At 34.8% G+C, this 11,858-nt stretch overlaps 1 protein-coding gene and 1 long non-coding RNA gene across 2 annotated transcripts; both read left to right on the top strand.

Moving 5' to 3' along the window:
- Nucleotides 1-1,799: 1,799 nt before the first annotated feature.
- Nucleotides 1,800-3,424, top strand: LOC125219382 (protein BUD31 homolog 2). The gene is made up of 4 exons (XM_048121355.2): nt 1,800-2,021; nt 2,466-2,577; nt 2,744-2,931; nt 3,064-3,424. Exons 2-4 carry the CDS (start codon nt 2,484-2,486, stop codon nt 3,217-3,219), a joined length of 438 nt encoding a protein of 145 aa, XP_047977312.1. The 5' UTR covers nt 1,800-2,021; nt 2,466-2,483; the 3' UTR covers nt 3,220-3,424.
- Nucleotides 3,425-4,480: 1,056 nt separating this feature from the next.
- On the top strand, nt 4,481-6,635 carry LOC125217507 (uncharacterized). Its single transcript, XR_016134451.1, has 4 exons — nt 4,481-4,719; nt 4,899-4,990; nt 6,166-6,344; nt 6,418-6,635. It is a non-coding gene; the product is annotated as an uncharacterized LOC125217507 (long non-coding RNA).
- The last annotated feature ends 5,223 nt before the right edge of the window (nt 6,636-11,858 follow it).

The raw sequence follows: 11,858 nt of genomic DNA, 5'->3' as shown, positions 1-11,858 counted from the left end.
TAATGGCCGTCATCAATGCTAGAACGTAACGGTCGTCGGTTACGAAGCGTTTAGAGAGTCTGAATCTAGAAGCTTCTAGAATCGTTCATGACGTGGACTATGCAACTAGGCCCAAGCACCAAGCCCAAAGACCACCCAAAGACCAATTGCCAAGATCCAAGGACAAGGACAAGGACAAGGGCACGGGCACGGTCACGGGCTCGCGGCGGCGCGCGCGTGTGGGCTCTACAGCCCATCTTAGTCCACTATAATTATTCCATGTAATAATCCTTCTTATTAAATACTAGTTTAATAAGGTTGTAACTTCCAATGTGGGATAATTAACTCTCTTAATTATTCCCTAAGCTTCTCTCATAGCTCATTAAGTTTGCAATTTTGCACAACTTTAATCCCTTATTTCTCACTCACTGGGAATCGGATTCGAGAAAATGAATATACCACGGTCATCTACTCCGAATGTAGATCGACGCTATCTCATTTAATTTTACAAAATTAAATATCTCGTTGAAATTATAATTGGTCAAAGTTCATTGACCGGGCATAGATTCCAACACGACTTTCAATGGTTGCAGCTTGATCTTGCTCATTCATTTCTCGACAAATAAGATATGAATGTGGTCTTAGATTGTTTGCTAAACTAGTTTTACCACCGTGCTAAATGATTTTCAAAACATAAGAAAATATAACTAAAATGAATTAAATCAAATTAAAAATATATAGAAAAAATATAAAAATTATTGCAAATCAAGAATAGAAACTATTTAAAGTTTGTATTCATAATATTATAAAGATTTAAAAAACATACTTCTACTTCTACATCAATAAAATTTCTGGACATGGAGATTAAAAAATTATGTTGAAAAGTAAGGATAGGGAATAAAGTAGGAAAGAAATTGTGTTGAGAAATAAGGAGGAATAACGTAGGAAAGATAAATACAGAGTGGAGTAGTTGATGGAATAAACTAATAGTGATTGGAGTATTATATGTCAATAATTTTATATTTCATCCGTCCTATTAATTTCTATATTATTTTAAATATACATATTTTTATGAGATAAAGAGAGTATTATAAATAAAAATTTTCTCTTTTTCTCTCATAAAAATATATACGCTTTTTATTTTTTTTATACTTTTTAGTACTCTATTTCTTTCGTTGGGACTAAATATAGTCTAATAAGTACTAGGTAATAGGAGTAATAATTAATTAGCTGTTTTATGCCACTTTGTTTGCAATAAATATAGGCCTACAAATTTGTTTTATTTACATTTACAAACACTACGTTACAACTTTTTGTAACAAAGCATAGAAGCCATTTTAATAGTAGTGTTTACAAAGTTATTATTTATTTCAAGTATTAATTCAATAAATTGACCAGTTTAAGTTTATTGTTAAAAACATAATTGTGAGAAATATAAGATTGGATACCATATAATTCTATTATATATAGGAGAACTATTTTTTTATATTTCAAACTGACTTATACTCCTTCTCTATTACAAAAAAAAGAAAAATAGAAACATCAAAATTTCAGAAAGTGCAAAATAAATGAAATTAAAAAAAAGCTATAGTTCCAATTGAAAGAAGCATTATTTTTACATTGGTGAGACAGTAGAAACACATGAATGAAAAACATCTGATGTGAACAATGAGAAAAAAGGAGGAAATAAAGGATGAAACTTGTGTAAACCCATTGTAGTAAAGTTTAGAACTTTATAAAACATAGTACTAATACACAACTAATAACATCGTCTTTTAATGTAGAACACTAATTATAGACATTTCCAATCCATAAAATTAAAACCTAAGCCCAAAATAGGCCCAATTCTTTCTCTCTCTCTTCAGATCGGCGCCTCCACTCTCTTTCTCTCAGTCGCCACCACCGCCACCGCGCCCATCTCCCTCACTCCTCAGCCTGTTGCCGGATTCCAAGAACCTTGCCTCACCTACCCGCCGTCCAGCCTCTTTCCCTCCCTCCTCGCCCGCATCATAGGGGACCCACGACTCTGAATTTTCATATCAGTAAGCTCACATTTCTAAAGCTTTCACCTTTTAACCTTGTTGATTTGGGGAATTTCGATTTTGTTGCTGTTGTGGATTTATATTATCCTCCCATGTTATTTTGGTTTTGAAGGAAAATCGGCTCTCTCATTTTTCTTCTTCTCACCTTCTTTCTCTCTCTTATGTCCCTATGGTGCAATCAAAAAATCAGTCGTCCTCTAAATTCAAAATTGCAGATTGGATTAATGCTGTCTTTGTTTTGACCAATGAGTGACTTTCCCGCTAAAACAGGCACTTTATATATTGATAGATTAGTAAAAACTAAAAAGCCACAAATTTGATATCTAGGTGAGTAAGTGAGATAGACTGTAAAGTTGTTTTGTTGATCATTTGCATGATGAATATTAGCTCAAATTGCCAACGTAGCTATGGATTTCCGCGTAATTTTTCTGTTTTGTTCCACAGGATCTTGTTGCAGGAACCATGCCAAAGGTGAAGACAAACCGAGTAAAGATACCAGAGGGGTGGGAGTTGATTGAACCGACTCTTCGTGAACTGCAAGCAAAGATGAGAGAAGGTTCTTTGACAGTTTGATTGTTATTGACAATAATCTATTTTATTTGAACATTTGCATTATTCTAATCTAATCTTGTGACTTGGGTGTTAATTGGTGCATATATGTGTGTCTTCTCAAATTATGTTCTTAGTTTCTTACATCCGTGCTTGTCATTTTTTTGCGGCAGCTGAGAATGACCCACATGATGGTAAAAGGAAATGCGAGGCCCTATGGCCTATTTTCAAAATAGCCCATCAGAAGAGTAGATATATATATGATCTCTATCACAGGAGGAAGGAAATCTCAAAGGAATTATATGAGTTCTGCTTGGATCAGGGTTATGCAGATCGTAACTTAATCGCTAAGTGGAAAAAGGTATGTCCTTATTCAAGATTTTCTACAATGATAATGCAAATCCTCTTTGTTTCTGTTAGATATTGGAAATCTTTGTTTGAGGAAGTAACATTACACTCTTACAGATTCTCATGATAATTGTTTTGATGGCAGCCTGGTTATGAAAGGCTTTGTTGCCTGAGGTGCATGCAGCCTAGAGACCATAACTTTCAAACTACTTGCGTCTGCCGAGTCCCAAAGCACTTACGTGAGGAAAAGGTTATTGAATGTGTGCACTGTGGCTGTAATGGCTGTGCAAGCGGGGATTAAGGACTGCACTAACTCCAGCTAGCACAGCCGAAAACTGAATCAACGAGCACAACGCATTTGTACTGAAGTTTTCAGGCACAACATTTCTAAACTCTTGTTTATGGTTAAACTTGAAAACATGTTCACTTTTTCTGTTTTCATTTGACATTGTGGCGATGTAATGAAAGTATATTATCTGATTAATGTCAACTATGTTAGCATAAAACCCTTCATAATCATTAGTTTTCTGTACAAAAATTCTCACTTGTCTGAATCCATCTTCATCGTAGTGATCCTCGATCTCCAACTTTTAAAATCCGATCCATCAAACTTCTCGATCCGAAATTTTTCTATTGCCTATCGTCGTGATTGGTTACCTAGTTCGTATCCACAAGACTTATTTTATCGGAGATTTTCCATTAAAAATAAATTCCTACACTCTACAATTGTAAGTAATAAAGAGGACATTTTATGAGAAAAATCCCAGTAAACAGAATTCTACTTTGATTAGAATTCCTCTTAGCCATGAGTTCTAATTCCACACCACAATTTGTTTCTAGCTCATGACTAAGATATATTCTGCAAGTATTTTTCTTCACAAAATTCTTTGAATGTGGCCAATGATCAACCTCAAGATAGTGCGCATTTCTCTTCCTTCTAGAAGTCAATCCTAATACGACTACAATCGAAGAAAAGTCTAATTATATATTACTACAATCAAGAGAAAAGAAACAGTAACATGAAAATTACTATGAAAACAGTAAAACAAATTAAACTGCGGAAACCCTCTTTCCTCTAGACAAATTATGTCGCGCGGATCGGATTAGCGTATAGTCCCAAAGATAAAAACGGCTCTGTCCCATCGTGTAGAAACACTTCAACGCTGCTAGGCATCGACGAACTTTCCAAAGTTCCAAGAATCACTCAAACAATTTCCTATAAATGCTAAGGGATGTGCAAACAACGCGTTTGAGAAGTGTATATAGGTCTACCTGAAACGTGGACGGACGCCTCATAAAGGCAATGACAATTACACACCATGCCATCGGCACGTCTTATAAACTCAACTGCGGTTAATCGAATGACAAAAGGTCTATTTTTCCAATAGAATCTATACATATATAAAGCCACAGTTTTTTGGCAGACACGTGGCATACTTTGGGCGGGAAAAATATAGTATTTTTTTACACATTACGTATTAACTGATGGTTGCAAAACAGATTTACAAATACACCATTAAATACTTTTGCTGAAATCTTGGAAAGTGTGAAAAGCGTATTCATCCATGTGCACCTCCAACTTGATCAGTCTTGAAATGAAAGGCAGAAAGGTCCAAATCAGTCTTGATGCAGATCTTTGCAAAGGGCTGCCTATGAATCAAGTGAAATTGAAATAAAATGTTGGTTAATAGAATAAACTGAGAGAGCTGAGCCGTATTTCAACCATCTATAAATACACATTCTCACATCAAAGAATGAACTGAGAGAGCTGAGATGTATGGGAGCTAGAAGAAGAAAATAGGTAATATTAAAACTTTTTACATATATTCCTATTTCTCATTTTTGCCAAAATTCAATGTTGGTGGAGGGAGTGAATTGGGCAGTTTGTGCAAAGTCGAAGCATGATTTGTCTTCAAATTTCAATATCTGGAAAAATCTTATAATTCTAATTTGTATAATTATATATGGCCAAACTTGCAGATTCACTTAAGAAATCCAACAAAGAGGAGACAAAGTATGAAGAGGAGGAGGAAGAAGAAAAATTAACCTGATGATGTACGGCGGAAATGGCGGTGAGTCCACTCCGACTGCTTTTTTCCTAATTCTTTTTCTTCATTCGCTATTTTTAATGGAGTCTTCATTCGACATGATCAGATAGCGTCACGTAGGTAAGTCATCATTCATCTAGTTATGTAATCGCTGAAATCTTAATTACTTTCAAAATTAGAACAAATCAATAGTTTGTTAGTAAAATTGGAAAAAATCAGTATTTCAGTAATTACAATAAGATTTTAAAGTTAGTATGCAAACTAGAATCTGACAAAAATTCAGAAATTTATAGTTGTTCGGAACCATTAAACCATTTCGACTGAGGAAATATTTCTTCAATTATATTCTTCAATTCATTCGAGAAATAAGTAAAACTCTTTTTGTTTAAAAAGAAGATCACTAATGATTCTCAACCTGAAACTCCCTCCCATAATGAGTCTAATCCCTAACCTATTAGTTAGAGAGAAATCGTGTTATCAGGTGAGCTCCAATTCAATTTCCTTTTATGGTAAGTATGTTTTTATTTATATTTGTTTCTAAATAATACTAATAATTCTACCAAGTTGGGGCCCACAATCATATGGCCCGGCCCGGCCCAAATACTCTTTATTAGTACAGGTGTACAAACTATAAAGGCCCACCAATACTAATGGGAAGCAAACGCAATAGTTTGAAAATTTAATTTGGCAATGCATACAAACAAATTATAAATGGTGGGTGAGGGATCACAATCTTATAAGTCGATATTCTGTCACATGAATAAATATTTGCTGACATTGTATTGTATGGTTTCATTTGAATTAAAGTAAGTTACTGTGAGAGTGGAGTTTATGTGAAGTGGCCTTTTCACGCATGCATGCAGGGAAAATTATCTTAATTTATTTCTTACTGTGTTTTATATAGAATGATATACTACAAGTTAATTAATTAATCATTGTTTAGTTGGCTTGGCTCCATATTAGGATATGATCTACCGTTCTCGTCGGCCTTGCGTATCTTACTGAAATCCATGGCAAACAAACTAAGAACTGAGTGGTTTTTGAGACGGAAAAGACCTGTACTAAGAAAAAAGGGGAATATATAATGAGGCTATTAACAAAGCGCGTTTTATGTAGCTGTTTTACTCTAAAATTAACTGCCTCTATATGAGATTTTGAGTATTTATGTACACCAAAAACAAATTTCATTCACCATTCAGTAGGATTGCATAGATGAAAGAAAGCATTTCAATCTCGATGGCGACACGGATCGGGAGGCGTTCAAGTCAAAAGTTCCGGTGGTCACCTACGAAGATATCCTGCCTTTCATCCGACGAATAGCTGACGGAGATCGCTCCCCAATTTTGAGCTCTCAACCCGTCTCTGATTTCATCATCAGGTGCTGATGAATTTTGCTTTTCCCCTGCTTCCTGCTTGAATTTTTTCTCAGCAATTCTGTTTTGCTTCAACAGCAGCGGAACTTCAGGTGGCGAAGGAAAACTCATTCCACCCATTAAACAAGATCAGGATATCCGACTAAAGCAATTCGTGAATAGTTATGACTGAACTATATCAGTTTGCTCAGTCATGAATATTTGTACGGTTTTGTGATCCCAACTGATATAAATGTATCAAAAAACTGATATAGCTCTCATTTAACCACTAAAGTGAACCACTCCCTATATATATCTATATATGTACTCATATTTTCATTTAACCACTAAAGTGAACCACTCCCTATATATATCTATATATGTACACATAAATATGAGTTTGATATGACAACTCTTAAAATGACACTCTGACACCACTCTAGACTGCAATATTATAAACGCTAGACTGCAATATCCAATACGCTGGACTGCAATATCCAATAGATTGCAGTCAAGCGTATTGAATATTGCAGGGTTGGAAAAATTGCAGTCTAGCGTATTGGATATTGCAGTCCGCGAAAATTTACCCTTGAGCAATTTTTATGATTGCACATGGTAGTTGATTATTCGTCCATGTGTACAAATGATTGGCTAGGATTGGTGGTATGGTGTTACCTTAAGAGGTGTTGTCATTTTAACACAAACCTATATAGCATGACCTAAAATGATCTTAACATGACATAAACTCAAATCTTATAATATGACCTAAAACTACTTAATTATGACCTTCCGTGTTTTGGATTAATTATTGACCATTAGATCATCTAATCCTAGGGCCAAGATTTGGGCTGCATTTTTGAATTTAAATGCATTCTTATTTTGATCATCTCCCTATATATATATAGAGAGAGAGAGAGAGAGATGTGATCATATCATAACCCTCAAATCACATGATAACTTTATAACCAAATCTGGACCACACATATTTTATAATCTTGTGGTTGAGATTCAAACTTAGATTTACTTAATAAAAAAAGGCACAGAGGGTAAATATGTCATTTTGCTCATTTAATTTTTGAATTTCGCTCCAGATTCACTCCAGATTTCACGCTCTTCTCATCGGTTTCTTCTCAGCGATTTTCGATTCTCTCCTCTTCTCTGCGATTTTGTTTCCATATACTCCAGATTTTGTTTCCATATTTCTCGCTTATTTTGTTTCCATAGGCTCCAGATTTTCTTCCGATTTGATTCATTTTCCATAGTCTTCAGATTTTGTTTCCATATTTCTTGCATAATTCATTATTTTCATTGATTACTTGTTCAATTGCCGTCACAAATTTTTCGATGGAGCTTGTAGGAAATACCGAAGGTAACAATCAGTCTCTATTATTTAGCTTATTGATTGCGTTCATATTTTAGTTTATTGATTGTTTTGCTTCATGTATTCAATTTGATTTTAGATTAATATTATGTATTGCTGATTATGTGTTATACCTCAAGTTTATTGAATGGATCAATTAATAAATGTTTTGAATGATAAAATGATATTTTCAGATGATAAAATGATAGTTTTGGCTATTAAAATGATACTTTGCCAATTATACTTTAGTTGATAAAATAATACTTTTACTGATTTGTAGGTATGTACGTTCCTGTTTGTGATGATGCTTTGAAGCCAATGATTGATATGAAATTCAATACATTAGTAGAAGCAGTTGGTTTCTATGAACATTATGCTCGTTCAGTTGGTTTTGGCATTCGTAAAATGGGTAACAAATCAGTTCAAGGTATTACTAAGTGGCAGTATTTGGCTTGCAGCAGACAAGGCTCTAAGAATTTTATACCTGGTCATGCATCCCAATCAACTGAAGTGTCTTTTAAGAAGCGTAGGTGTCGGTCATTTAGGTGTGAATGTCTTGCTAAGCTCAATTTGAGATATTATTCAGATGGCAAGAGTAGAGGATATGAGGTTTATCAGTTTGTTGAGTATCATAATCATTTAATGGTTGCGGATGAGCATAGGCATTTTATGATGGCCAATCGCAATCTGGATCCTATCCATCGGAGGTTTATGGAGGATTGTGGCAGGTGTAATATTGGTCCCACTCTCACATTCAAACTTTTGAAGGAGATAATGGGTGGACCTGAAAATGTTGGATGTGATATTATTGATATTAGAAATGGTTATCGTGATATTATGTCCAATATTGATGGTTCAGATGCTCAAATGATTTTTGATTATATGCGTTCTCAAAAGGAATCATCTGATGCCTTCTATTATGAAATTGAGATAGGATCTCATGGAAAGTTAACTAGACTCTTCTGGGCTGATGCTATTTCAAGACGAAATTATCATATGTTTGGAGATGTAATTTCATTTGATTCAACATACAACACTAACAGGTATATTACTTTTGTTGCTAATAGACATAAAATGATACTTTTTGCTGATTAAATTATATTTCAGTTGATAAAATGATACTTTTTGCTGATAAAATGATAGTCATAGCTGATAAAATGATACTTTTTATGTTATAAAATGATACTTCTGAATTATATAATGACAAAATGATACTTGCAGTAGATAAAATGATATTTCTTACTAATAAAATGATACTTTTGGCTGATAAAATGATAGTTATAGCTGATAAAATGATACTTTTCTATATGCATGAAAATATAATTCATTTTTATGTTATAAAAATGGTACTTCTGAATTATATAATGACAAAATGATACTTGCAGTAGATAAAATGATACTTCTTACTAATAAAATGATACTTTTGGCTGATAAAATGATACTTTTGGCTGATAAAATGATACTCATAGCTGATAAAATGATACTCATAGTCAAAAATCTAAAACTATCATTATGAAACAAAAGTATCATTTTATTCACAGAACCTATCATTTTATTCCCCGAAACTATCATTTTATCATTTTATCATGCAAAAGTATCATTTTATCCGCTTAAACTATCATTTTATGATGCAAAAGTATCAGTTTTCAAATAAAACAGAACCACCAAAAAACATCATCAAACCTATATCATTTTAACCATTTTATGATAAATATAATTTATTTTTATTTTATATTCTGAAGGTATTGCATGATTTTTGCTCCATTCACTGGAAAAGATAACCATTCTAGACCAGTTACATTTGGAGCTGGCTTGTTATCAAGTGAAGGTAGAGAATCCTATTCTTGGTTGTTTTGTTCGATGCATGGGGGTAGCACCCAAATTGATTATCACTGGTCAAGATTGGGGGATCAAACTTGCTGTTCAACAAGTACTTTTACAAACAAGGCACCGATGGTGTATGTGGCATATCATGGTTAAGTTGTCAGATAAGTTGCCCAAATCTTTACTTGGTAATGAAGATTTCAAAAAAGAGTTGAATGCATGTGTTTGGTCTGATTTGTTAGAGCCTGATGAGTTTGATATAATATGGAATGATATAATGGAACGGTATGGATTAGAAGACGTGCACTGGTTTGGATCAATGTTTGAAGATAGAGAATTCTGGGTTCCTGCTTATTTTCGAGATTTTCCCATGGGGTCGCTTCTTAGGACTACATCGATGTCTGAATCGGAGAATAGCTTTTTTAAAAACTACACAAAGCCACGTGCAAATCTTGTACAGTTCATCAATTTCTTTAATTATGCTGTGGGAGATCAAAGGAATGCTAATTCACGATTGAACTACTTGGATTACTCAACTATTCCTGATTTGTCAACCCAATTGCCTATTGAGAAGCATGCATCTACAATCTACACTGATTCTATTTTCAAACATGTACAACAGGAAATAAGTATGGTATGTGAGATTGTTTCTATAACTACTGTTGAGGATAACATCAAGATGCATCAGGTCAAGGACCAATATGGTAGAACATTGGATGTTAAGTATGATTGTAAGGAAGACACATTCGACTGTAGTTGCAAGAAGTTTTCCAGAATTGGTTTGTTATGCTGTCTGAAGCTGCTTGGGATGTGACAGTACAAGTGTAGTGTGTGTGTAGTGTTGCGATATTCAAATAAGGCAGGTTCCCCAGATCCAGCAAGTCCACTAGATCACTTGGTCTAGGAACTCGTAGGTTGTGCGGAATCCCGGTCGTCGGACACACAAGTACTTCCCCGCTTCAAAAACCCTCAACCACTTTACTAAACCTAGTATAGGGAAGTAGGGATCAATCCACAGAGAAGGATGCGTAAGACTCGTAATCAAGGATTTGAGAGTATTTTTGGTGTTGGCTGCTGCCACGCATTTTCTTGGGTTGAGGAAAATTAAAATTAACTTAACTTGGGAATATTAGAAAGAAACTTAACCTAACAGCTAGACCTAGGAGATAATTCTACAGTGGGACCACATCTAAGAAAAAGCAGAGTACGACTGGAAAGTGGCAGAATAACTAACTCTCGTACTAACTGACAGTGACATCGTCTTCTACAACCAAATTCGCATAAAACTTCTTGAGAAAACACATAAGCAAATCAAAAACAGGGCTACTAACTTGAAATCAAATCTATGCATAAATAACGAAGAACTTAACAGATCTGCATACCTAGACGAAGTGAAATAGAAAACAAAGGAAATAAAACAAGTCTATCAACTACTGTTTCTTTCACACGCCAAAACCAACTTCAGACGCTAAATCCACTCCGGATCCAAGCGTCTGACACGGACTCCAAACAGAAGAAATTCTCCATCACGTCAGATTTACAAATTTAAGCTCCGAACACTCAATCAACCACAGATCTGTCACCAAATTCCACATCAAACACCTCAATAACGAAATAAGCAGAGATCGACATAGCAATTTAAGAATTACGCTAACAGCAGAGAGATCTAAGCAAAATAACTTGACATTAAACAGCTAAACTCAGATCCATGAGCGATAAGCAGTTAAACATCATCAACATCAAAGTCGACTCCCAAAAGTGAAGTTCGACGGTGGAAACTAGCAAAAACAGCTGAAATTAAAACAATTGTATCTTCGCCCTCACTAGGACGGTGTTACCAAACTCGAGATCTTTAGAAAGTACCCCCCCTATCACGATTATCCCCAGAATTTTTCCCAAGTGTGTGTGTAAATGTATGAGCTAAGAAGAGTAAAAACTATCTTTTGTTGCGCTGCATGCTCCTCTCTATTTATAGGCGTTTTAGTGGGTCCAGCGAGGTATTGATAATGACTTTGTTGCCCTCAGCTGTAGACTCCCTTTATCACGCCAATTTCCTCGTAATTCCTGCTCATTTCGTTCCATTCTCCTGCTAGACCATCTCCTCCCTAACTTCCTCGATCTAGCCATTTTCTTCACACACCTGGCTTAGGAAACGTGTTCGACCCAACAAATTATAACATTACTTTGCACATACCGATGCATGAAATTAGCCTTATCAAACTGCTCACACTTAAACCATACTTGTCCTCAAGTATAAAGACAAAAAAAGAAAAAGAATAAGGCAAATTTCAAGCGAGGTTATCTGTTGACCGACTCCTAGACCTAGACTCAAGAAAAACTAAGAAATATAAGAAAA

The sequence above is a fragment of the Salvia hispanica genome, chromosome 1 (assembly GCF_029641045.1).
Source record: "Salvia hispanica isolate PSC_SH4W2 chromosome 1, Shi_PSC_v1, whole genome shotgun sequence".
Lineage (NCBI taxonomy): Eukaryota > Viridiplantae > Streptophyta > Magnoliopsida > Lamiales > Lamiaceae > Salvia > Salvia hispanica.
Note: the sequence above shows the minus strand (reverse complement) of the source record. Positions and strands in the feature narration are given on the sequence as shown.

Bases quoted from the DNA above. Each gene is read 5' to 3' on its own strand.
- LOC125219382 (XM_048121355.2), top strand. From the start codon at position 2,484: ATGCCAAAGGTGAAGACAAACCGAGTAAAGATACCAGAGGGGTGGGAG. The intron at 2,578-2,743 runs GTTCTTTGACAG...TTTTTGCGGCAG, and splicing joins GCAAGCAAAGATGAGAGAAG to CTGAGAATGACCCACATGAT. The intron at 2,932-3,063 runs GTATGTCCTTAT...TTTTGATGGCAG, and splicing joins TAATCGCTAAGTGGAAAAAG to CCTGGTTATGAAAGGCTTTG.